The following is a 27662-nucleotide window of genomic DNA, read 5'->3' on the forward strand; positions in this document are numbered from 1 at the left end:
TCGGGCCTCGCTCTGGAGGAGCTGGGTGTGACGTAGACCGCCGACACACGCGCGAGCGAGCCGAGCGAACACATATATACACACACACACACACACACCGGCTGCTGCGCCAGCCAGGATCCGAATGTAGGGAAATGACCGAGAGTGACCTCGAAGGAAATATTGTGTTTTAGCGGCTAGCCGTGTTTCCATTTTTTACTCTTAATGGAAAAAAATGTACGTCAATTTTTAGCGGAATATTTAGCATAAATCGCGGAAGATATTTGGCTGTAGCGCGTGCTTTAGCTGCTCGCAGAACTGTCACATTAGCTAGCAAGCGAGGCTAACGTTAGCTTGCGCGTTAGCCAGGTATCTCATTGCTGGGCGGTCGGGCTTTTTTTTTTTTTCTTTTCTTTTTTTTTTTTTTTTGCACATGCTAAGCTAGGCGAGGCGAGGCTAGCTGCAGCCATGGATAAAGCCAAGTCAATGATGGACAAGAAGGGAGCGTCGGGACCTTTTCATGTCAACAACGGGCAGAGCCAGAGGGGGTTTCACAGCCACGTCGTCGTTACCGCTAACGGCGGCTGCAGCAACGCGTTCGGCTCGAGCGGACCCAACAGCACATTTGAAAACGTGCATCATTTGCACCGCGGCGACGATGCGGAATGCAACGGCTCCCCGGCCAAGAGGTGCAGGCTACGGAGGAGGACGGAGTCGGTGAGACGGAACAGACCCCGTAAGTGTCAACCGGATAGGAGGTAGATGGTGTATTTGCACGATTTGACACAATATGTGATTTATTTGGGGAGGGGGAGGGGGGGGCAGGGAATCGCCTGATGTCTAGTCATTGATTAAGTGACACCAGATGAGGCGACTGCAATCCTCCACTGTGCAACATTGATCAGCTGGGGGGTTTGCTCGCTTTGCACAACCATGGCATGTTGCAATGAGAGCCAATGCATGAGCTAACGTTACCCTTGGGCAACAACCTCTGACACCCGGGTGATCTTCTCTCTTTGCTCCCTTTTTATTGTCATAATTTGTATTTCAAAGCACATTATCTTCCGTTCATATCTGCTTTTTATTATCAGATAAGGTGTTTGGTGCGTCTAGTTGTTCTGTCCAATCTCGCAGCTTGCCGTCGTCGGGGAGACCTCCTTTTGTTTTTATGAAACCTGAGGTTGCAGTTGGTGCGTTGTGATTGGTGGACACCCCCGGTGGTGAAAAAGCTCCTGATAAGTGGGCTTGGCGTGCTTCAGCCAATCAGCGTCCGACTCCTGTCTCCGGGAGGCAGGGTTAAAGGGTCTCCGGCCCCGCCCCCTTATTTACTGGCCGTCGGATGGTGTGAAGATCATCCTGTAAAACTTGCAGTTTAAGCACAGAATGTGTAAAAGTGGCGTTTTCGTGGCTGCGTGAAGCATTTTAAAGATACCAGACTGACTAGAGCCTGCTGAGCCTTTTCCCAGAGGAGCCTGTTCAGGAGTTTCTGCATGCACCTGTGATCTGACATTTTGCATCACTATGAAGCTTATAAGTGAGAAGAAACCTGGTAAGTTGGTCAGTGTTTGGCAATATTAACCAGGAAAAACAAGGAAGGAATTTAAATCTCTTTACTCATTTTTTTTTCCTCAAGCTGGTCTCTGGCTTGTTTTAGAAACTAGGCTTGGATATGAAAACAAATAATTGAAGGCTGTTAATTATTTTTTCCTAAGTTAGTTGTTGTACAATGTTTTATAGATTTAAGCCCAGATTTGAAAACAAGGAGTTCAAGTGTCTCAGTTCATTGGTTATTTTAGTACTTCTCACTTAATGATGAGAATGTTGCACATATGAAACATGATAAAATACAAAAAACTAACAGATTATGCAGTTGATGAACTTGGACTTTGTCTGCACATGAAGTTATGCTTTTACAGGCAGCTGCACACTCCTTGATGGCAGGGAATTGCGAAACTTAATGTTCTGTTAGTCCCTTATTGTTGCCGCTCAGTGAGAGGCCTGCAGTTGTTGTGGCCGAATCTGGGTGTCATGGTGAAACCTGTTCTCATCCTGTGGAAACGTTAGCAAAGAGACTAGCGTCAAGTGTAGGGGTCTGGTTGCTAAGCCGACTAGTCGGCATTCCTCACATCCATCTGTAATTGTGTTAGTGGAAGAGAGAGAGAGAGAGAGACTGGGAGACTGTTGGAGTGAGAGAGAGAGAGACAGTGTGTTAGAGAGAGAGAGAGCGAGAGCATCATGTTTGTCTTTATGCTTTCAAGGAAATTCATACACCTATCACTAATTCAAATCCTGCATAAAAATTTATCAAACAAGTGATTTTCTTAGAAGGATACAGTTATTTCAACTCCAGCTTCAGCTTTTCCTGATTGTTTTCCCCCAAAATGTTCTACTTTTTGAGGATTCTCCTGATTACATGCTTTCATATGAAGTGTTTGTTTTGGTTACCACCGGCCTGCACTGTTGGCCTGGCAAGCTCGACCTGATTAAGGCCCGGTAACTACAACTTTTGTAAGCTATTGTTCTTTAACAAAGAGCGTGACTGGCAGCTAAACTGTCCTTTCCACGAATGTAGTATAAGATGTCATTTCGTTGAGGATCGAATTCAAAAGCGCCATACAGTACCATTTCTATTTTTTTCATGTGTGGATCTACTGGGAATGAAACACCTAGCCTAACCCTTGCAGTGTCTGTGCTCTACCTATTGGGCAAGACAGAAAAACACTCAAACCTGCAGTTTACCAGAGATATTAATATTAATTTGTGCTAAAAGGGGAATAGCTTTCTGTTTACCCGCTGGCTGTTATTATTCTGTTTCCAGCAGAACAGAAATACCAAGGGACAGTTGTTCTGTGAGGTTTATTCTTTTGAAGAAAAAAAATATCTCCAACACAGCAAGATAAAACACAATCACTTTAAATGCCAAGTACAGTGAATGTACAGGAACTTCTCGGTGCAGAGACGTGTTGACAGCTTACTTAGTAACACAGTACGTTCCTGTCTTTACACTCTTTTAGTACAGGGACAGCAGGACTTCACATGCAGTGCAGTGGGACGGTGTAAGATATGCAACAGACGACAGCAGACTAGACATATCACTCTGGATATTTGTACTCTGCATTCTGTATCTATGAGTAAGATGAGATATTTCAAGTCCAGGTGCAATGAAGTCAGATATCTGTGGAACATTTGGCTGTATGGCTGACAAAACCAGGCAGAATCCAGTCTTATGAGCAGCGTAAAATTTCATTGGAAAACGGTGGTGTGATTTCTCCCCCAGACTCAATAATGAGACTCTCCTTTACATCCAACATAACGAGAATAGATAACGTACAACATGCTGCTCTGGTGTGTTTGGTGTGATGCGAACGCGGGGCAAATAACCCGGGAGAGCGTGGTGTCGTAACGATCAGATAGCGGAACGCATACATTCCTATGCTGTGGTCTGAGATCAGAGTTAGCCCACTTTACGTAATTGAGGGGACAGTAAACTCTGAAATGTCCGATCGCAGCCCCTCTGCTTTAAGGCTGAGTTATCCTTGGAGGCATGCCAACTGTCCTGATAGACTGGGATAACCTCTGGGATCCTCCCCGCCCGGGTCGTCCCTGGACTGTAGTCCCTGCAGGGATGGGATTTTTTTTTTCCCTCTTTGTTTATTCTCAGGACTTGAGGTGGGTTAGGGTTGTGGTTGCACAGCAGCCCCCGTAGGTAAGGCGGCGGACACACTGATCCATCACAAAACGGACAGATTTATTGACGGATAGATTTAAACATGGTGGCAAGGCAGAAGAACCGGAAGGCTCTTCTCTAGCGGTGCTGCTTCACAGAAAAAATAAGAAAAAGTCTATATAGTATAAATGAAATAAGAAACTTGTCTTTGTTTTGGTCGTACTGTTGTCTCTATCTTTCTCAAAACAAACGGATGCTGACGAATCCGGACCCGTCCAGAAAAAGTTCAGCTGGGTTGAACGTTCTGTCCGTCAAAACGGATGGAAAACTGACAGACGGAGCGTCATCAGTCCTGTCCGGACAACAGACAGCTGTCAGTGAAAATATTTGAAATGAACATAGATGGACAGACAGACAGTGGATCAGTGTGGTGGCCACCTAACACTGCCAAAATTAAAATACCAATAAATAAACAGGGTGTATTACACATCATCATTCTGTGTATGTCTGTAACCCCTATGTGTACATACCCAAATCCCTCTGTTTGCCTGAAAATTGGCTCGGGGACGTTCTGAAACATATAAAATTAACTGTGGGTGTGTTGTATATATGAGCGTGGCCAGCAGTGAGCTCGGTTGTAGCCATCCAGGTGAGGCTAGTGGCCGCAGAGCAGGGAGGTCACAACAACTACTACAATGGAGGAAATTGGTAAGAAACGAAAGAACAGCAAAACTTGGCGTTGCTTTTTTTTATTATTTTTTTTAATGTGGATTGGCTGCGTTCGCTGTCTGCTTTTTCAATGCTTGTGGTGGATTTTCGGATGCCAGTTACCTCGGGCTGGATGTTGTTTCGAGGTAGACGCCGGTAGAGCTGGGTGATATATCGATATAACATCAATATCGTGATACCAGACTAGAGATCCTCTGGGATTTTTGGTTATCGTAATATTGTGATATAGCTTAAATGTTGGGGGCAATTTTGATCTCCAATGTTCCTGGCAACAGGCAATAAAATGAGACATGGGGTCCAAAATCTATTCAGGTCTACTGGTCATGGAATTCCTGGAATATCATGGAATTTAGAGAGGTGTATTCCAGGCATGGACTTGTAATATCAAGGTCTTGTAATATCAGGGAATTGTACAAATGGGCCACTTTACAGGAATATAGCAGAATGTATTTTCCTTGTTCCTTGTTTCACACACTCATTACATGAGATGATGGCAGTTTTCAGCCCAACTGTAGTGGAAACGAGACTGTTCTTCCCTTAAGAAAAATGACATTAACAAACCAGGAAGGAAGAACATTTTCAGTTCACGGCAACTACAATTTAGCTATGGAAATATATGAAAAAGTCAGGGAATGTAAGATCAGGGCTTCAGTTGGAACCCTGGAAGTTTCTTGGGATATTGAGTTTCCTGATTGAAACTTGAAAGCCAGGGTGATTTTTCTTTTTCTTTTTAGGTTAATCCGATGCAAAAGTGTGACCAATTTCCAGTCGGTTTGGCTACACAGTCTCAGCCTGTGCGTGTGTTAATGTAGTTGCAGAGTAACTCCCATAAAAAAAAAGATTCAGGTGTGTATAAAAAGTCTGGAACAGGTCAAGTCAATGTTCTACCACAGGTTGTTGTCAACCGATCATTAACAGGGTGTGCTAACAGGTCCATAGGTTTCACTAAGGGTGCAGGTGGCTCTAGGTGTGTGTGTGAGAGAACGATCATGTAAATCAAGATGAGAGGAATTGTTCAGTGTACGGCACACCCCAAAACCACTTGAAACTCGTCCTTCTACCTGAAACCGCACAAATTTGCATCTGTTCACTGTTTGCGCAAAACAGACTATTGTCCCTCACGTTCCCTCTCTCCAGTCTCTTGTTTTATTTTACTTTTACTTGTGAAAGAAGGAAAGAAAGCAGCCAAGAATGTGATGGGTTTTTTTTTTTTCAGTATTTCAGGTTTTATGGACAAACAATTCCCATTTATTTGCATTTTACATGCAAAATTTTGTACAAAGTTTGATTTGAAAATGCTTGATGGCCTGTAATGTTGACACAACCAGTGCAGAAGTGGCTTTGTGTGTTGCAGGACTTTCCTCTTTATAGTTTTGGATGATTTGAACTTGAGTTTTGGACTGTTCCCAGCACAGTGGTCTGAATGTTAACCCGCCTGTTTAGATTTGTAAATTGAGATTGAGATATTGTCGTTGAGCAGGGCAATACAGTTAAGTGTGTTTACACAGTGATAAAACGTAGCGGTGAGTTACCCACATTTTATTGTTGTTATTTGTAGTAGTAGTAGTAGCAGTAGTAATGGTAGGAGTAATATCAGCAATACCAGCGGTAGCAGTAGTAGTGGTAGTATTAGTATTAGTAGCAGTAGTAGAAATAGTACTAGTAGTAGTAGTAGTAGTACAGTAGCAATAGCAGTAGTGGTAGTAGTAGTAGTAGCAGTAGTAGAAATAATAGTAGTAGTACAATCAGGATAACTTATAGTATTAGTAGTTGTGGTTGTAGTAGCAATAATACTACTAGTAGAAATAGTACTAGTAGTAGCCTAAGCAGTAGTAACACCAGTAGTAGTAGTAGTAGTAGTAGAAATAGTAGTAGTAGCAGCACCAGTGTCATAATAAGCAGGATCACTTTTATTAACAAAGTAAAATGGGTGACAAAGAATTTGACCAGCCACCTAACAATATTATTAATAGTAAAAACACTAGATTAGAATACAGTGAGGAAAGTGAACACACTGTAGCTCAGTGATGTGTGAATTTTATTGTATCCACTGTACACGAGAACATAGAGTTCAGATGCCGTACTGTGTTTTCTTGTCTTATCACACACACGCTGTACAAGTATTGTTCTTGTCCTCTGCTCTGTGCACAATATAGACACACACACACACACACACACACACACACACACACATACACACACACCAAACCTCCCTGTGTGACCTCAGATTAAAGGTTAAGCAGCAGAACATGAAATAGAAATGCTGCCGATAATCCCTGAGGTCACGTTGGAAAACTGAGTGGTAAACATGGCAGAAAATACTATATTCATGAGGACTTTGTAATTCGAGTCATACTACACACACACACTCATAGAGTACACACACACACACACACACACACACCTAGTAGAAGGTAGAGTGCCAAGACAGCAGCGTGTTTTGCCAGAGACCTTTCACCTACATGGGCTTCAGTCACTCCTCAACCCCCCACTCACATTCACCTTTGGCTGGACGTGTGTGTGTGTGTGTGTGTGTGTGTGTGTGTGTGTGTGTGTGTGTGCGTTTGTGAGATCTGTGTTTGGGTGTACGTGCACGTTCTTTAACACTGAAACGTAAAAATGACTTTTCACCTCGTTACCTAATTTTCCATGCCATATTAAAACAATGCATCCCCCCAAAAATATACAAAATGTTTATTTTCTTGAATTTTTATATCAAAATCCCGGAAAACAGTGCATCTTTAACGGTGACCTCATGGTGCACCAGTAGACGTAAATAAAAATTCCAACCAATAATACCATTGGGAATTTAAATACAACCCTGTTTTCCAGGCCTCATTTAGGAAAAGGGTAAATATGCAAGGGTTAGGAAATTTAGTAGGGATAGGACGATGTATAGAAATTCAGTATATCGCAATACAAAATGTGACAATACATATCGGGGGGGCATAAAAGTGCAATATTGGATATAAAAATATGATTAAAATATATAAATGAGACGGCTTGCTCATCACATATCACATTTTCACAAGCCCTCCATCCAAATTGTATTATTAGCATTTTGTAATGACATTTTACATTTTTTGTTTACATTCTAGCAAGAAATAAACATAATTCTGCACAGTCAAACTTTGTTGTGACTGAACTTTTATTTATTATATCGTATCGTGGTTGTATCGAACCGTGAACCCCGTATCATGAGAAAAGCACATCATCCCATCCCTACTTGACAGTAATTGTTGAGGCAGCGTGTTGTTTCTCGCTCACTTCCCCCCCCCCCCCCCCCCCCCCCCCCTCCGCCCAGATTTTCTCAGCCTGTGCGTCTCTTAATTAGTTTCTCCATTAGAGTTACTAGGTTAGGGGGAAAGGTAAGAGGTAAGGTTAAGCGTGGATAAAATTAGCCACAGGGCTTCAGTGAATGAAATGGGAGAATGTAGGTCAGTCCCACCGTATTCCCATGACGTCTTTTCGTACTGTTGGCATCAGCGACAGCCAGGTGACAGCGGAGCAGCTGGAGACAGACAACAGTGTTTTACAAACATTTGTTGTGCCAAAATTTGTAGCGTGCAAATAATGCACTCCCCAGATAATGTGTTTTATTATGGGAGAAATACACTCAAATGTCAGGTAGACTCATGTGTAGCCTGACAACTGCCTTGTAGAAATCAAGGTAGCTTGTGGTTTGAGATAATAATATCACAAAGAGGTGTGATTGGCGTTCATTATGAGGCAGCTAGAGGTGTGTGTGTGTGTGTGTGTGTGTGTGTGTGTGTGTGTGTGTGTTGGGGAGAGCGGGGGGGTTCCTGGCTAAGGCTGTGGAGGACAGTGTGACCGTCTTGGCCGGCCTCTAACAGTGACACTGTTCCTTGTAGTGTTAACTGTCTTTCAGGGAAGGACATAATGTTTCGTTCTGGGTTATTTCTGGTGCTTGTTTGTAATAATCTTTTTTTTCTTCTCACGGGGTCAAGGGTGATGCAATAGGAAGGAGGGCCCGGCTGACCACAACCACAGTAAACGATGCTCTCAAGGGAATTTTGGCTTTTGCACAAAGCTCGCCGACACGTGTGCGGCCTGAAAGTTTTTTGTACACAGTAGTGAACATACATAAGAATAAAAACCTTACAGGGGATGGTCATCACGAGTGGAATGCGTCATTGACCAATCAGATCGCTTGGTTGAAACTACCCATTTTATAAAAACCCACAATAACACATATTGTTCATTTAAAAAAAACAACAACAACAACCTATTATTAAAACAATGTTATTGTGATGCAAGCCCCCTACATTTGATAAGACTTTATTAGAATAAACAAATACATTTTCACCCTGAGGTCTATGCTAGTTCATGTTTACACAGATTAGAGGAGGTCAGTGGGTGATAGGGGACCGCTACCAAAAGTCATCCAGAGAACAAGGAGGTGATAGGTGACCGCTGGCAAAGGTAATCCAACACTGTTCACTGTAGTAGCAGTAGCAGCAGCAGTAATAGAAGTAATAGTTACAGTAATAATAGTTGCTGTAGTAGTAGTTGTAGCTACAGCAGTAGTAGAAGTAGTGTAGTTATAGTAGCAGCAGCAATGGTAGTAGTAGCAGTTATAGTAGTAGCAGTAGTGGCAGTAATACTAGTAGTTGTACTAGTAGGAGTAATTATAGCAACACCTGTGGTACAAGTAGCAGTAGTGGCAGTAGAAATAATCGAAGTAGCAGCACTGATACCAGTAGTAGTAGTTGCAGTAGTGGTGGTAGTAATAGAAGCAGTAGTAGTAGCATCAGCAGCAATGGTAGGAGTAGTAGTTTAAGTAATATCACTGGTGGCAGTAGTACTAGTAATAGAAATAGTCGTAGCAGCAGCAGTGGTACCAGTAGTAGTAGTCACAGTAGAAGTAGTAGTAGTAATCTAGTAGTAGCAGCAGTGGTGGCATTAGTAGAATAACTTTATTTACTATGTAGAAGTTTTCAAAACAGTTACAAAGCACTTGACAGACAAAACAACGGTAATTAAAAGCCTGCAAGATAAACAATTAAAAATGCCTGACATGAATGAACAACAGGGACGTTGATTGAGGTGAGAGGTCACCCTCCTAATTTTTTTTAATTTTTTCCTTTGATCTCATCAGGTGAAACTGTTTTGGAAACTTATTTCAGATATGGAGTCTGCAGATTTTAATGTCCTCAGAGGCAATTGGTATTGCAACGCAGTGTTATTAAAAAAAAAAAAGCTATTGCTGCGGTCAGGGAAAAACTGTGTATTTGCAAAAAGCATTTTTTCCCCAAATGAAATTAATTTTCCCTGTTTGACGCCCGTGTGTTTCAGCGGCCCATGGGTCACGAAACTCACTTGCCGCAAAAATGACCATGACCAAACTTTTAGAAAAGAACAGTTAAATTGCAGTTACATGATTTTTACTCGACTGCAGCCCTGTAGTTTAGCACAGGTCTAGTAATTAATTAACAGCCAAGGCACTGTCACGCATTCACTGTTCCAGATCACAACAGTATCATATCACCTATGATACGATTCACAATAAGAGTAGTTATGGTTCATCCAGGGACTTCAGTGGTGTTTACTGCTTGGGTATGCTACCAGTTTGTCTCCTAATAGCATTAAAAAGCTGTCAGTTGTTACCATTTTACAGACTGTTAAAACATGGAAAAGCAGACATGGGCAACACTATGAGAAGCTTAAAAAAAAAAACATACAATAGATGTTTACATGCGGTTCACCCATGACCTTAAAGCACCAGTTGTAATATGAAGGCTCTAATCTGAAGGTGGACTTTGCCTCAGTAAGCCAGACAGAGTCATTACACTATAGGAGGCTATTGTGAAATGGTCCCATCTCTGATTGCTGCGTCAGGACACAGTGGGCAAAGGTGTTAAAGTCATCAGTGATATGCAGGATTTTTAGGCTCTGCAAGTCTACAGGCACTAACAGGCTGGCAAATCCCAAAATTCACAAGACGCTTTGTCTATTTTACCATCCAAGTAGATTGTTGGAATAGAAAAAGATCTCCAAATGCTAGTTTTTTATCTCCTTAACTTACCCACAGAAGTGTCTGGTAGAGTAGACTAACTTACCTGCTTAACCAGCTGCTGAACGATCAGCATAACTGTGGCCATTTTCGCCCTGGACCCTATTTTCCCAATCTTTTCTCACCTGAAGCATTTCTTTTTCCAACATATTGACACTCACTGTGTAATGAGACGTGTACATATTTACTTTTCGGTTTATCCATGACCTGTCAACTTTCCCTATTTATTTTGCACTATTTTATACACAGCGGCACATGCAGACAGGCAGCTGCAGCTGGCCGGCAAAGAGCAAACAAGGAAGTGTTAAAGCATCAAAACTGTATGAGAAAGGCTTTGACTTCAGATAGTTTTAATAATTTTCTTCTGTATCTTTTTGACAATGTGTGTCATTACAGAGCGAGCAATCAGTTTTTGGGGTTGATTTTTGAGTATCCATGGCTGGTAGATTACACTAACAACAACTCTGAATATTCCAAGGATTACAGATTTGAACTTTTCTGTAGGGCTGCAACTAACGATTATTTTCATTGTCGATTAATCTGTCGATTACTTTCTCGATTAATCGATTAGTTGTTTGGTCTATAAAATGTCAGAAAATGGTGAAAAATGTGGATCAGTGTTTCCCAAAGCCCAAGATGACGTCCTCAAATGTCTTGTTTTGTCCACAACCCAAAGATATTCAGTTTACTGTCATAGAGGAGTAAAGAAACCAGAAAATATTCACATTTAAGAAGCTGGAATCAGAGAATTTTCACTTATTTTTCTTAAAAAATTACTCAAATTGATTATCAAAATAGTTGGCGATTAATTTAATAGTTGACAACTAATCGATTAATCGTTGCAGCTCTACTTTTCTGTATGATTAAGTCTGTTTTTATAAAGAGTGCCATGGATCGCAGTGTTTTGGTAGCTCAGCGGGCCGGACGGTGTCACCATACACTCTTTTTGAAATGGATTTGTCATTTTCAACACATCTGTCTGTTGAACACGTCGCCGCTTGTTGCTTTCTAAAAGGACGTGTGTTAATTTCAACTCAAGTTTATACAGCATATGTTGTTATTACCATGTGCCGTGTTAAAAAGTAGAAAGGAGGTGTGCGTCGTCTATAGACACACCGATTTGTGGAAAATGTAATGCCCTGTTGCGCTCCTGACATTGTCGGTTCAAGTCCAGGACGTTGCCTGTGTCGCATGTCGTCTCCTCTGTCTTTCCTGTGTATCTAAACTCTGTATCGCACAACAAAGCTGACCTAGTGATGTTAGAGGTGATAAAGAACCTGTCCCCCCCAAGGAATGACAAGAAGCATCTGCTGACTTGGACCTCGGTGTCCTGATTTCAATCAGTGTGACGGTTGTGAGTGAAGACGCACGTAGTCGCCCAGCCTCTGGTTCACACAGTATTCAACCAGAACTTTGGTATTTGTTTAAATATGGCGATGCAAAAGAAGCTGATTGACGGCAGCTGTCTTCTAAAGCAGACTTCTAAGTAAGACTGGAACAGAAGAGAATGGAACAACAGATCCTCCAGAGTTAGAAAACAGTTTTATAGGTTTTTTCCTCATGTACAAGAGCAAGGCGACCCCCTGCTGTGATCTCACATGATCACTCACTCCCGTGACACTCAAGTATTTGTTACACCCACATGTATTTCATCACATGGGGCGACAAAGCAAATTTCCAATGTACACCAAATTACCGATTGCGTAACGGCGAGCTGCCGGGCGAGGTCCAAAATGCACTTTCACTGGAATGGAAGAAGGTGTGATTGTGAAGCTCAATTAATTAAATGTTATTAATGCGTACCTGTAATAATCATGTGATGTGATCAGAAGCACGCAAAAAAAAGCAGGTAAACTGTCATTTCCCATTTTGGAATGAGTGGGTTTTATATCCAAAAGCGTACTGAAAGTGACTGAAAAATCACTCGGGTCTCGTGAGTAAAGTCTGTTTGAGTTTCCGCTGACATTTCAGCAGGATGTCGATGTAGGTCTATAAATCATGCTGCCTGTCTTTGCTAATGCCTGCATTTCCCCCCCCAGATACTAGCAGTCCTGATCGTATGCTTAGCCCAGTTTCTCCTCAGTGAACACTGCCATTAATATGAGAGAGAGAGAGAGAGAGGGAGAAGAAAGAGAGAGAGAGAGAGAGAGAGAGATGGATGTACCTCTAAGGTAAATGTAATAGACTAATTGGTTCTCTGCGATTCATGCTAAGAAAGCTTATTTGAGTTTAATTCAGTTGAATTGAGAGAGAGAGCGAAAGGGAGCGATAAAAAGACACAAGGAGCGATGGAGAAAGAGAGAAAAGGATTTAGAAAGAGAGAAAACGAGTGAAAAAAGAGGAGAGACGGGGGAAAGAGCGAAAGAGAGAGAGAGAGAGAGAGAAGGGGAGAGATGGATAGAGACAAGGAGCTAGAGGGAGAGAGAGATGAGAGAGACAGAAGGTAGAGTGAGAAAGAGCTAGAGAGGTTGAGAGATGAAGAGAAAGCTAAAGAGAGAGACAGCAGAAGAGGGAGGAAGAGAGAGAAGGTGAGAGAGACAGAAGAGTGTATGCGAGACGGAGAGAAAGCTAGACACAAAGAGAGAGAGAGAGAGAGATGGGAAGGTGGGGGTTCGTCTCAGAAGTCTGTTTCCATGGCAACCCTGGCTCTTGTCGAGCCGTGGCGGTGTATTTTCTAGCCGGCGGTGCTGTAGAACTTTCTGTGCTGGACTCCATGTTCCAGCTAGCTGACTGGCCGGCCTGCATCTCCTCTCCTCTCCTCTCCTCTCCTCCCCTCTCCTCTCCTCTCCTCACCTTGTTTCCTCTCCTCCCTCTCCTCTCCTCTCCTCACCTTGTTTCCTCTCCTCTCCTTGTTTCCTCTCCTCTCCTCAGCTTGTTTCCTTTCCTCTCCTCCTCTCCTCTCCTCTCCTCTCCTTGTTTCCTCTCCTCACCTCACCTTGTTTCCTCTTCTCTTCTCTCCTCTCCTCTTCTCTCCTCACCTTGTTTCCTCTCCTCTCCTCTCCTTGTTGCCTCTCCTCTTCTTGTTTCTTCTCCTCTCCTCTCCTCACCTTGTTTGCTCTCCTCTCCTCTCCTCTCCTCTCCTCTCATCTCCTTGTTTCCTCTCCTCTCCTTGTTTCCTCTCCTCCTCACCTTCTCTCCTCTTCTCTCCTCTTCTCTCCTCTTTTCTCCTCTCCTCTCCTCACCTTGTTTCCTCCCCTCTCCTCTCCTCTCCTCTCCTTGTTTCTTCTCCTCTCCTCTCCCCTCCTCCCCTCTTCTCCTCTCCTCACCAAGAGACCAATTTCTCTCACATTAACCCACGTTCAAAAAGATGGAGAGTTTTAGTGTCCCATGATTTTCTAAATGCTGTTTCAGATGCTGACAAGAAAAAAATATATGGGGGAAACACTGAATACTGACTTTTATTTTTGGAAGGAAAAAGGTGAAATTTAGAGATGTTGAATATTGGCTATTGGTGACATGAGTCTAAAAATATTTGTATTGTTATTGGCCTTCAAAAACCCATATTGGTCGAACCCTAGTTGCTGTATAGTTTTAGTACTGGGAACTGTTATTGTTATCTGTATTATCACTTGCTTTAAAAAGTAAAGAAGTTCACAAGAGATCTCTCTCTCTCTCTCTACCTCCCTCCCTCCCTCCTTCCTTCCTCTTTCTCCCCTCTCCCTCCAGCCTTCCCATGGTTTGGCATGGACATCGGAGGAACCTTGGTCAAGCTGGTCTACTTTGAGCCTGTCGACATCACCGCAGAAGAAGAACAGGAGGAAGTGGAGAACCTCAAGTCCATCCGCCGCTACCTCACCTCCAACGTGGCCTATGGTATGTGCACACACACACACACACACACACACACACACACTGGTAGTTTTTCTGTGAGAGAATGGGGAGATGACCGCTGACGTTATCTATAGGGACGAGACCATCTGCTTATCTCACGATACGATTCGATACGCGATCTGAGGTTCAGGATTCAATACAACCACGATACGACGTAATAAATAAAAGTTCAATGACACTGAAGTCTGACTGTGCAGAATTATGTTTATTTCTGAGCCACAAATCTTTCTAGCGATGGCATTGGCTTGCTAGAATGTAAACAACAACGTCAACTACAAAGTGGAAATAATATAATTTGGACGGAGATCTTGTGAAATTCGTCAAACCGTCTCATTTGTGGTCACTACAGCAGAATAAAATGGAACTAATATCACGGTTCATTTTTATGTCCCACGATACTTATTGTCATTTTTGTATTGTGATATATTGAATTTCAGTACACTGTCCCATCCCTATACGTCACAGATAACCAAGAGTAGATGCCAGTCCAACCTGAAAAGAAAAAAGTCTCTGCGTTTGGTTTCTTCTGTTGGACTGCATAAGAGCGTCAGCCAAACGCCTACAATGTAAATGTCTTTCCCCTCCGTCTGCCAGGTAAAACGGGAGTGCGTGACGTCCACCTGGAGCTGAGGAACCTGACCATGTGCGGCCGGACGGGGAACCTGCACTTCATCCGCTTCCCGACGCAGGCCATGCATCGCTTCATCCAGATGGGCCGCGACAAGAACTTCTCCAGCCTGCACACGACGCTCTGCGCCACCGGCGGAGGGGCGTACAAGTTCGAGAACGACTTCCGCACGGTGAGTGACGAGAGTGTGTGTGTGTGTGGAGAGAGAGGGAGGGAGGGAGAGGGAGAGGGAGAGGGAGAGAGAGGGGGAGAGGGAGGGGGAGAGGGAGAGGGAGAGAGAGGGGGAGAGGGAGAGGGAGAGAGAGAGAGAGGGAGAGAGAGAGAGAGAGAATTACTACTAATCATGATAACAGAACTTAAACTTCATGAATTTAGAATAGAATCAGCTTTATTGGCCAAGTATGTACACATACAAGGAATTTGACTCCGGTTTTTTCGTTGCTCACAATGTACTTACACAGAATAAATATACAGCTAAAAACAAGGACAACAAAATGGACAGAGGTAAACCTAAACATCTAACTACTATGTACAAATATGCATATATATATATAAAAAGTTACAAAAAAAGTTTAAAAAGTTCATTACCAATACTAAGTTTGATATCTAAAAATTGGACCACGGCAAAAAAAAGAACCATGTAGCAGTGTCACAGAACAGTCACTGGGATATTTTGCTAAGTTATGACCTGGAAAGCCTGTAGCCAAACCCGTTTGGCTACATTTAGAGAGGTTTTAGGACACTTCAAAAGCTTAGGAGAGGTGACAAGAAACACATTCAAACATAGAAAACATCTTTTTGTGTGTATTTGGTGTTGTATTACTGAAATATACAACAATATATCGTCTTGTACACCTCAAAAGACCCATAATATCATTTGGTAACCATTTGGAGTCTCCAAATGGCCTTTTATGAAATCCACATAGGCATTTGCCTAGAAGAAACATTTCCAAATGCTCATTTTTGGTGGTATTACCAACTTGGAACCAGGATTTGCTGAGTCTTCTGGCTGCAGCTCCATTGAGTTTCTGAGCTGACCAGGCACAGCCACAGGCAGCTGTTTACACTCAAAAAATGTTCTTTTAGGCAAAGAAAATAAATACAAATTCCGGTAACATTTGGAGGAAGAGCTTTAGTTCTGTTTCAGTAAAAAAGCTTTAGTTCTGTTTCAGTAAAATTTCCTTTTGCGGTCTTCATTACGCAATTCTAAGGGAGCATTTATTCTGGTCATAAAATAAATATTGGTTTACCAAGACTCTGTAAACCATTACAGTGTCACACCCAATGGCAAATCGACTTAAAAAACAAAAGTGTAAACAGAAAATTAAGCAAGCCTTTAGGCCACTTAAAAGTGCTTGGTTAAACCTCTCCGCAGTAGGCTATGTGGCTGTCCTGAGTCACAAGGTTTCAATGAACAAATACAGTGCAACATACAGTACACTACTAGTCAAAAGTTTGGACACACCACATTTTTCTTTAATTTTGCTATTTTTCATATTTTAGAATAACAGTAAAGACATCAAAACTATGAAATAACGCAAATGGAATTATGCAGCGACCAAAAAAGTGTTAAACAAATCAAAACTATCTTATATTTCAGATTCTTTAAAGTAGCCGCCCTCTGCCTTGATAGAAAGACAAAGGCTTTGGAAAGAAATTCATACATAGGATCAACTTCACTATTTATATTTGCCTAAGAAACTAATTTCAAGCATTTAATGCAGAAGCCTTTAGATCAAAATGGCTTTAAGAGAATGAAAAACATAGAACATTCAATCGGGTGTGTCCAAACTTTTGACTGGTAGTGTAATTTTCAATGTAATCAAAACTAAATTAACTTAAAAAACACTAACTTATCAAAAGACAGACTGCTTGTACAACAATACCTGACTATAATTTCCAAGAGACAGGCAGGTGGGTTTAAGAAAAATAGACCAATCCTCAACAATATAGAAAGGAAAATAGCTTGCTGTGTCTTCAACAGTAGACCTACATGGGATTTTATGTGCTGCTCAACAGTTTAGCCTAAAGAATCATACAGCATTTGCTAAGAAATGGAAAGGTCTACAGTAAATGCTACTTTAACAGCAGCATACACAGAATTGTAGTAGCAATGAATTTCAGCAGCTCATTGCTTCTAATTTTAATAAACCAGTGACTTTTTCTACATTAGAAAACAGGCACATTTAAACAGGACCTGCAGTGCATGATCAAATTAAATACCGAACTTCAACCAGGATAATTAAACCTCTGGTTATTACAGCAATTAGTCTAACCTTACAGACCTTACAGATTTTTAGAAAACAATCGTTTTCACCTCATCAGGCTTGACCCTGAAAAATAATGAGCTGGTAAACAAAATTAATGGAAGAATGGTTGTTTTCTGGTGTACTGACTCAAGTAAAAATATTATGTTCAACGCAGCATAATACGTTTGCCCCCTACACACACACACACACACACATACACACACACACACACACACGGAAAAGATCTATTTCTCCCGCGCCAAATTCTTGGACATATAGGAACCTTTCCTTGTCTATTACACAAAATCAGTGTGTGGGCTTTTTATTATCCCTCTCTCTGTAAGTCATGTAATGTTTTGCACATTTTTAGATACAGTGGTCTGGCAGCCCTATTTATTTATTTATTTTAATTTATTTATCTGTCTGTCTATGCTCATTTAGGCTAAGAAAATGCTTAAATAAAATACATTAAAAAAAAACCAAAACCTGTGTAGTCACAGGTACATGGCATGCGTACCGACCAGACACCTGGATTTAATCCAAGTACAACCTGTGCATCCAAGATTGACTACCTGTCTGTCTGTCTGTCTGTCTGTCTGTCTCTGTCTGCCAGCGGTTTGCACAGTAAGCTTGCCCAACCACTTATTACATCATTTTACAGACGCGTGCACACACACACACACACACACATACTGTGAAGAGAAATGCGGACAGGGAGGACAGGCAGGATTCAAACCCGTAGAATATGGGTGTCATTTAGAGTTCATTTACCTCTGTTTATGTCTAGTTCACATTTCCCCCAAATCATTTTGCAATGCATGCTGTATAATTAGATTGTTAAACATTTACTCATTTTCATAGTTTTTAAAGGGTCTGGGCAACAACTAATGGTAAAAAGCGTTTCTACTGAAATGACCATCTGCTATTGGCTGATCTTTGGCACCAAAGATCAGCCAATACCACATGGCAATTTCGGTAGCATCGTTTTTACGTGTAGATGTCCTGCTTTACAGAAACTTGTGTTTTGGGGTTTGGTTACTCTTTAGTTACATGGAAAACTAAAAATAGTCTCTGACACTTTGCATAGTCGGGTGATTTTTGCCGTCCTTTTGAGTGCCGAAACCCCGTAACGGGAATTTTGAACTGAGTGCATCATCATATGTTTGTCTGTCTGTCTGTCTCTATGCCTGTCTATCTGACTGGAGTTCACTGACCTTCCCCAACCTCTCTCTGTGCAAGAGGAGGAGGAGGAGGAGGAGGAGGGCATAGTCTGACTGACTGTCCAGTCACTGCGTCATGAGTTGAACTGAGCTGAACTGAGACCTTGTGCATACTCGTGTGATAAAGAGTTTTTAGAAGCGTTAAAGGTCCTGAAAGCTGACAAAAAGCTTTCAGGGGATGTGAAAACATTTTACTTCAAACCAATCCTTCAACTTCTATGGGTTTGAGCTTCAGGTGTGCACAGGTAACAGTTAAAGTGGTGTCCTCTCTTTAGCATCATGTAGACTCTCACACACGCTGTATGAAGACAGTCCCAAACTCTGGCCTGAAAGAACAAATTCATATATCGGATTAAGTTGGCGAGTGAGCTGTTTATTCGAACCGTCCTCCTCCCTCTGTGTTGCAGATGGCGGACCTGGAGCTGCTGAAGCTGGACGAGCTGGACTGCCTGATCCGCGGCCTGCTGTTCGTGGACCGGGTCGGCTTCAACGGACACCCGGAGTGCTACTACTTCCAGAACCCGTCGGACACCCAGAGCTGCGTGAAGAGGCCCTGCAGCCTGGACAACCCCTTCCCCATGCTGCTGGTCAACATCGGCTCCGGGGTCTCCATACTGGCCGTGTACTCGCAGGACAACTACAAACGGGTGACTGGGACCAGGTGAGGGGAAGCGACACACACACACACACACACACACACACACACACACACACACACACACACACACACACACACACACACACACACACTAGTGTACTAGTAGGACAGCTGTACACAAGTCATAGGGGATCAGGTAAGGAATGAGAGAAGGATAAACTGAGAGAATGAAAGCAAGAATTAAAGAAAGGGAAGACACGGAGTGAGTGATTGATTGATTGACTGATTGATTTACTAATTGATTTATCAAATTCTCTGATCTTCCCCTGTCTGGTTTTGAAAGCCTACCCCCCCCCCCCCGTAAAACCCTGTGTGAGTGTGTGATTATGTTATTACATATGCTTTCCCCCCTCAAGAAAGGTAAAATTACAGCAATTTTGTGATGAAAATGTATTCAAAATGTCTTAAACCTAAAGGTTTTTTGGCCCAAGTGAGTGAAGAAGTTGAATACTTTTACAAACTAGATTTTTCTGTTATTGGAGTTTTAAGTTAAACCTAAAATCCCAAATAAATGAATTGTAACTAGTTCTGTCGGGCAGGAATAAGTGCAAAAAGTCAAGCTGGGTGAATATTTTTTACAGCTTCTGCAGGTCCAAAGGATCAGTTTGAATTCCTGCCATATCTTATCTATCATCCTATCTTCTAGGCTTATGTAATATAAAGACCGGTGATTAGATTGTGTGCTGTTGAAAACGATTAGAAGCAACAGGAGGAACGTCCCACAGATGACAGGAGCATGTTGACATGGAAAGACAGACGGGTTATTTTACATTTCAGGCTTTATTAGCTCACACTTTTGTTCAGAATGACCGACCAGACAGACAGCTCATCTGTCAAATGTTAGTTCACCCAGCCAGTCAGTGCACCTGGTGTTGCATCTTCATTCAGTCAGTCTGACAATAAACCTTAAAGACCTGCTACCTGCTGAACCAGTCAGTCAGTCAGTCCTGGTTCCCATTGCAGGTGGATCAAGTGACCAAACTGTTGGCTATATTTAGAGAGTGAGAGAGAGATCAACATTGTCTGTAATAGAGCTGCAACAATTAATCGATTAGTTGTCAACTATTAAATTAATCGGCAACTATTTTGATAATCGATTAAGTAATTTTTTAAGAAAAATAAGTCAGAATTCTCTGATTCCAGCCTCTTAAATGTGAATGTTTTCTGGTTTCTTTACTCCTCTATGACAGTAAACTGAATATCTTTGGGTTGTGGACAAAACAAGACATTTGAGGACGTCATCTTGGGCTTTGGGAAACACTGATCCACATTTTTCACCATTTTCTGACATTTTATAGACCAAACAACTAATCGATTAATCGAGAAAATAATCGACAGATTAATCGACAATGAAAATAATCGTTAGTTGCAGCCTTAGACTGTAATATATGACAATGTAAATGACATATGATGTATTTTACTATTTTCTGCAGTTAATTTATAATATTGCATCACAAGTTACCTTTTTTTCTGTTTCTTTGTTTCCTTTTTTGCATTTTAATCATATATCATATGAACAGTATGAGTGTGTGGCAGTTAGGTAGGAGTTTTAGTGTGTGTGTGTTAGTCTAAATGTGTGTGCAGTCTAAAACTGTGTGTGTGCATGCTTTTACAGCACACCGACAGTCACCTTTCACCTCCTCTACTGTAAATAGCAATCATGACGGAGTTGCTGCTAACCGTGACATCCACTGTGTGTGTGCGTGTGTGCGTGTGTGCGTGTGTGCGTGTGTGCGTGTGTGCGTGTGTGCGTGTGTGTGTAAGGCTTTCAAGTCGATCTGTCACACCGCTTCAGGAAGGGGAAAAAATCAACTTTGTGTGTTTGTGTAGTCAGGTGAAGTCAAGGTTAGGTTTGGCTGAGGTGTGTGAGTGGCTTTGATCAACCAGCCGTAGCGCGCGTGTGTGTGTGTGTGTGTGTGTGTGTGTGTGTGTGTGTGTTCTGACCTGTGACCCACCGCGCTGAAATAGACTTCCCTTCTACATCTTTTTATGTAAAAGTTTCATTTTAATTCGTCTTTTATCCTTTTTATTCCTTGTATCTTTTTTTTCTTTTTATCCTTTGTTGTTTTTAATTCTTTTGGACCCATGTGTTATTTATTCTTATTTTGCTTTTTTTATGTAAGGTAGTTTGTAAATCTGTTTTTTCGATAAGTGCTATACAAAAATATAGTATATATGACCCAAAATGTCCTCCATTAAAACCCATGGTAACAGCTACAACAGTCTCATCGCTCCACCCACCAGACGTTTCTTTTCTCAGGAGTTCATTTACATCACACTTTACATTCTAGTAAATGAGTGCAACCGTAGCATAAGCTTCCATTCCTGAATCACCGGCGTTACGAGCAGCCGATAGTGTGGAGGTCAAAGGTCAGAGCCACAGTGACCCGACAAAATTCCTGTGACTCTCGAATTGGGCGTGGAAGAGAGAAGTGCGAGGGACAAGAAATAAGAGCTGAAGAGAGAGCGGGAAGGGATTCGTTCCTTCTCTCCTTCATCCTCGCTCCTTCTCTACTTCTTTGCTATTTTTCCTCTCTCTCTTTCTCCTTCCTCTATTTCTCTCTCTCTCCCCGGCTCCCTCTCCCTTTCTACATCCATCTCTCTGTCTTCTCCCTCTTCCTTGCTCCTCTCTTTCTCGCTCCTCTCTCTCTCTTTCTCTCTCTCCCTCTCTCTGTCTCTGTCTCTTTGTATCTCTGTCTCTCTCTCCCTCCCTCTCTCTCTCTCTCTCTGTCTCTCTCTGTATCTCTCTCTGTCTCTGTCTCTCCCTTCCTACATCCATCTCTCTGTCTTCTCCCTCTTCCTTGCTCCTCTCTTTCTCGCTCCTCTCGCTCCTCTCTCTCCTTCTCTCTCTCTCTGTCTCTCTCTCTCTGTCTCTCTCTCTGTCTCTGTATCTCTGTCTCTCTCTGTCTCTCTCTGTATCTCTGTCTCTCTCTCTCTCTCTGTCTCTCTCTGTCTATCTCTGTATCTCTCTCTTTCTGTCTCTGTCTCTCTCTCTCTGTTTCTCTCTCTCTCTGTCTCTCTCTGTCTCCCTCTCTCTCTCTCTCTCTCCCCCCCCCCCCCTCTCTCTCTGTCTCTCTCTCTGTGTCTCTCCCTCTCAATGACTGTTACGATACAATGTTGCCAAAGCAGTATGGACTCTATGTACTCATACATTGTGTCAATTGTGTCCCCCCCCCTCTCTCTCCCCCTCTCCCCCCCCCCTCTCTCTCCCCCCCCCCTCAGTCTGGGCGGTGGGACCTTCCTGGGTCTGTGCTGCCTGCTGACGGGCTGCGAGACGTTCGAGGAGGCGTTGGAAATGGCCAGCAAGGGCGACTCCACCAACGTGGACAAGCTGGTGAAGGACATCTACGGCGGAGACTACGAGCGCTTCGGCCTGCAGGGCTCCGCCGTCGCTTCCAGGTGGGCGTGGTGGGGAGAGGAGAGGAGAGGCACCGGAAAGTTCCCCGCCGGTGCCGCTGAGCAAGGCAGATACCCCCCCCCCCCCCTTCATTATTAGCGTTATCGTCTTTCGGTGGAATCCTATGGTGATGATATGGTGGTTTCGGGAAATCATGACACACAATTCTGCTGTCGAAACAGATTTTATTTAAAAACTCTTGACAAAATGAGGTATGAAACATTTTAAGGAATATTATTTAAAGAAAAAGAAGATGTTTTTCAACGGAGGTAAAACCTGATTAACAAACCTGCATTCTTTATACCTTATCAAAAGCTGGAATTCAACTAAATATGTTTTTATTCAACAAAATATCAGGCTAATTTAATCTCAGTGCAACCAAGTAAGTCCAGCTGATGATGGCAGATGGGTGAAATTAGCTTGAAAAACTTCAATAAACTAAACCAAACACAAAAATACAAAAAAACTCCAAGGCACTCTCTTTAAACCAATTATAATGCAATTAAAATGCATTTTAATTGGTTTAAAGAGAGTGCCTTGGAGTTTTTTGTATTTTTGTGTCAACATGTATCCAAAGAGCACCTCAAACAAGTCCAGGAAGCGCTCCTACTCAAACAGTTTTTAAACCAAACACAAGTTTTAACAAACGTACATACATTTTATTAAAGTGTGAACACTCTTTTGCCCTCATTGTATTAAATTGTGGCCTCGAAATTAAAAAAAAGGGAAACACACACCAAATAATAATAAAGAAAATGACAGCCATCTCATGATGGTATTACCACACAACACATACTGTATATACACACACATGTACATGATATAGGAAATGATAGCTGGCTGATAATAGTATGATATGACCTAAAGCATGCACACACACACACACACTCACTCCCCTCTTCCCTTGCTGATCCAGTGTCAGCATGTATACAGAAAACATGCAGCTCTGTGTTCAAAGGTTTGCTCATAAAATGAACTGAACAACAACTTCCATCACAGTCATCAGATTATAACTTATCACTGTTCCTTGTTATGGTGTTCCATTCTGTCATTTGTCAAAACAACACACACACACACACACACACACACAGACAAAAACACAGAACACTTTTTACTGTCACTCCTATGTGACTCCTGAGTTTGTCTCAGTTAGAGAAAGTCACGTTTTGTGAGCCAAGCGTCTAGTTTTTTACATTTTCCTTTTTTTTTTTCATACATTAGAATAGATAAAACTTGAATTACTTGAATGTGTGTGAGTTTCACATAATTTACATATAAAATGACATGTTTTATTAGATTTTTAACAAGTTTGTGTGTTGGATGGTTTTTTCCAGTTTCGGTCACATGATGAGCAAAGAGAAGAGAGACAGCATCAGTAAGGAGGATCTGGCCAGAGCCACGCTGGTCACCATCACCAACAACATAGGATCCATAGCACGCATGTGTGCCGTCAACGAGGTACACACACACACACACACACACACACACACACACACACACACACACGCCATCACCATCGTCCATAACATGTGGTTTAAATAGTACTTACACACACAGAGCAAAGCAATGCTGGTCACTGTCATCCATCATAACATGCATATATGGTTTAAGTAATATTTACTCACACACACACACACACACACACACTCAAACACAAGGGATAATTGTTAGGGTCAGGATCAATGGCATGTGTTAAAATATTTACACACATGCACACACACACACACACACTGACCAGGGCTTTGCCAGTCAGCATGACTAATGACATAGGATTTATAGCAGACACGTGCTCTGTCAGTGAGACACACACACACACACACACACACACACACACACACACACGTCCAGTCTATGGCTTTTCTAGTCAGCGTGACTAACAACATAGAATGTACAACATGCATGCCCATCCATAAGGTACAGACGCACACGCTCCATTAGCCTCATAGCCTCAATCTTTTTTTTTTTTTTTTTTTTAATGTTTTGAACTTTTGTTTTTTTATCTACCTAAACGCACATTTTCTGCAGTTTAAGAAACAAAAACCCAGCTGTCGAAATGAAATCTTTGGATCTCCAAAAACTCAGATGTACAGAAGCTGTGAAAGATTTTTTTTTTTTTTTTTAGATTGAATCCCATATATTTTGACATCATGTCACTTTATGTTAAGCTGAAAAAACACAACACATAAATGATTTGGTAAATAATAGTTTGAGTTAAAAAAAAAAAAAAAAATGCAGTACCTACTAAAATTAGAGTTGAAACGTTTTCACGTGACATCAGCCCAAACAAAGTTATTTACTGTGAAGAACAAACCTGAAGTTCCTAATCTTTTTATCTCACGTAAAAAAGAAAAATGAAGAACATTTTCTACAGACTTGGTGTGCGGCACGAGTCGACACTCTGCAGCAGTGTTTGTTATCTGCTGTATTGATCGAACAGTTTGTTTTGCCGAAGGCCCGGAGGAGGAGGAGGGAAGCTCTGCTGGAGTCCTTCTGTCTGCTGTGAGCTTCTTTACAGTGTTGCCTTGTGGCATGGCGATCAAGCAGCATTGTACAGGGCTATCACCGCACACAGAGCTGCACCGGAGACGAGCGCACACACACACACACACACACACACACACACACACACACACACACTTTCGACAGGATATCATTTTTTAGGCTTTGGGTTTGTTTTTTCTGACACAGAACTTCCTTACATTTCTAATGGGAAAGTCACTGTTTTCCAAGCTTTTTTTTTATAATTTTCTGGTATCAGGGGTGTGACCAAGTCAACTTTGCTCGAGTCTCAAGTCTGGATACACAAATCTCATGTCAAGTCTAAATGTAGATTACCAATTCAAGACCAAGTCAAGTCCATGTCATTAATGTCGAGTCTCAAGTCTAAAAGTAGAACTAAATATCTAGGACTTTTCAATGCAATATGGTTTTAATAGGATAAAAACTTGGTAAGAGCATCATGAGTTTGATTTCTATAATCAGTTTCAACTTCAATAAATTCAATCATTCCATACAAATTCAGAAAACAGAATTTAAATTCAGTCGTCTGCTGGAACAAATCTCATCACTTTCAATCTAAGTCATTTACACAAACACAAGATCTCAAGTCAAGACTTTAGAAACCTTTTCAAGTCATCAGAGTACAAGTCAGAGTCAAGTCCCAAGTCACCAGAACCCAAGTCAAGTTTTTTTCTAGTGGCTTTTCCACTCTTCGGTTTAGTGTTCATCTGTTTGCCAGCTCTCCAGCGCCACTGTGTGGTTTACAAGAGGTGTTACACTTCTGATCTGTGTTTCACATAAAATATAAGTGTATGAAATCTTGCATGATCCTAATTAGTTGTTTGTTTATTTGTTGAGTTGTATACCTCCTTTGGATTATTTTGATGCATTCTTTTTTTTTTTTTTTTTTTTTTTTTTTTCATTTTTTCGAATGACAGATTAAAACAATACATTAGATATAGTTAGAGATTCTAGCTTTCACCTGGATTCACCTGGTCGGTCTGTTTCATGGGAAGAGCAGGGATTGGGATTGATTTTTTTTATTCTTTTGTTTTTGTTCATCAGACAATGGGTTGTGATTTATTTGTGTGACATGTTTTTGTTTTTTTCTGTCTCTTTCCATCAGAAAATCGAGCGTGTGGTGTTTGTCGGGAACTTTCTTCGTATCAACACGGTGTCCACCAAACTGCTAGCTTACGCCATGGACTTCTGGTCCAAAGGACAGCTGAGAGCCCTGTTCCTGGAACACGAGGTCAGTACTGGACTAAACTAGACTAGACTAAACTAGAGACTAAAATAAACCAAGCTGTGGACTGCCGGTCCAACTTGGGGACAGGACAGCTCAGACTCCTGTTAGTAGAACACAAGGTTAGTGCTGGACTCAACTAAAGTAAACTAAACTAAACCTTGGACTACTGGTCCAAAGGAAAACTTATTATTTTTATGCAATATCTGTAATGTATTTATGTATTGTATTATATATATTTCTTTTTTTATTACAGGCAAATAATACACATAACACACACGACAATATGATGACATGACAATATATCCTCACAAAAAAGAAAAGGAGAGAAAAAAATACATCAATAAATGAATAAAAATATAAAAAAATAAAAATAATAGGATCCCTTCAGTAATTCAAATAATTAGATCGACAGTACCAGTACATTTAGAAACTGAAATTATTGTATTATTGTATTGTCATTCATTTGTTATTAACCTGCCCAGAGACTCGGGATGAAAATTGTCCCAGTTAAATAAATAAAACAAATTCACACCAAGCAAGTGTGCATGAAAAAGCCTGAACATGCGAGTGTCAGTCATCTTCCAAGCAAACTTTGGTATGTTGTTGTTTTTTGTTTTTTTTGGGAGTGAGAACGTAATCCAAACCAATTACAGGAAATGAACTCAAAACGCAAGGGTTTATGGGTAAAAGGAGACGGATGCTGACATCTGATAGGCAGCGGTTCCTCATGCTTGGAAAGTCTAGTGGAACAAAATGAACCGAGGGCAAACTGAGGCTCATATTCAGCTCTTTCTTCATGTGTTTTGAACACCGGAGAAGGGAAATTACAATTTACACGTCATATTTAATTCCAGGTGGCATTAAAAAGATCTTAAAAAGTCTTAAATTTGGCTTTCTGAAACCTGCACATGCCCAGTAAAGCTCAGCACTGCATTGGGCTCCATTATAAATACAGTACCGATATTTATTTTCCTTCCTTCTTGAATGCCATGGAGTAATTTGGTAATTTGATCAAGATTTTAAAGTGTGTGTGTGTGTGTGTGTGTGTGTGTGTGTGTTTTCTCCCCAGGGTTATTTTGGAGCGGTCGGGGCGCTGATGGAGCTGCTCAAGCCGACCGAGGAGCCGTGAAGGAAGCGCCGCGTCGTGACATCATCAACCCTCGACAAGGCGACGTCATCCACACCCTTGACCGCTGTGACGTCATCCACCCTCGACGCTGTGACGTCATCAACCTTCGACGCTGCTGAAAGGTCCCTCTCTCACAGAGGCCGCTAAAAGGAACACTAGGGAGGGAGGGGGGGGGGGGGGGGAGAGAGAAAGACACAGAAACCGGGAAAAGCCATTTTAATAATTTAACATTTTGTAAATAATAATATCCTCTAATATTCGTCTCGCGAATTTCCCCGCCAGAGTCTCCCTACGATAGAGGTTTTAATATTGTAATAATTAATTTATGGTGTCCTGTAATCAGCTCTGTTGATTCCTGTAATCAGTCCTGTGTCAGGGGGCGCAGAGACACGG

At 41.8% G+C, this 27662-nt stretch overlaps 1 protein-coding gene across 1 annotated transcript; it reads left to right on the top strand.

Moving 5' to 3' along the window:
- Nucleotides 1-447: 447 nt before the first annotated feature.
- On the top strand, nt 448-27394 carry pank1a (pantothenate kinase 1a). The gene is made up of 8 exons (XM_071514201.1): nt 448-715; nt 14076-14222; nt 14835-15040; nt 18745-18998; nt 22218-22394; nt 23727-23850; nt 26018-26143; nt 27210-27394. Exons 1-8 carry the CDS (start codon nt 448-450, stop codon nt 27267-27269), a joined length of 1362 nt encoding a protein of 453 aa, XP_071370302.1. The 3' UTR covers nt 27270-27394.
- The last annotated feature ends 268 nt before the right edge of the window (nt 27395-27662 follow it).

This window comes from Centroberyx affinis, unplaced genomic scaffold (assembly GCF_046629955.1).
Source record: "Centroberyx affinis isolate AG114_WGS23_722 - 3 ecotype Tasmania unplaced genomic scaffold, CSIRO-AGI_Caff_v1 ptg008239l_1, whole genome shotgun sequence".
NCBI classification, from domain to species: Eukaryota; Metazoa; Chordata; class Actinopteri; order Beryciformes; family Berycidae; genus Centroberyx; species Centroberyx affinis.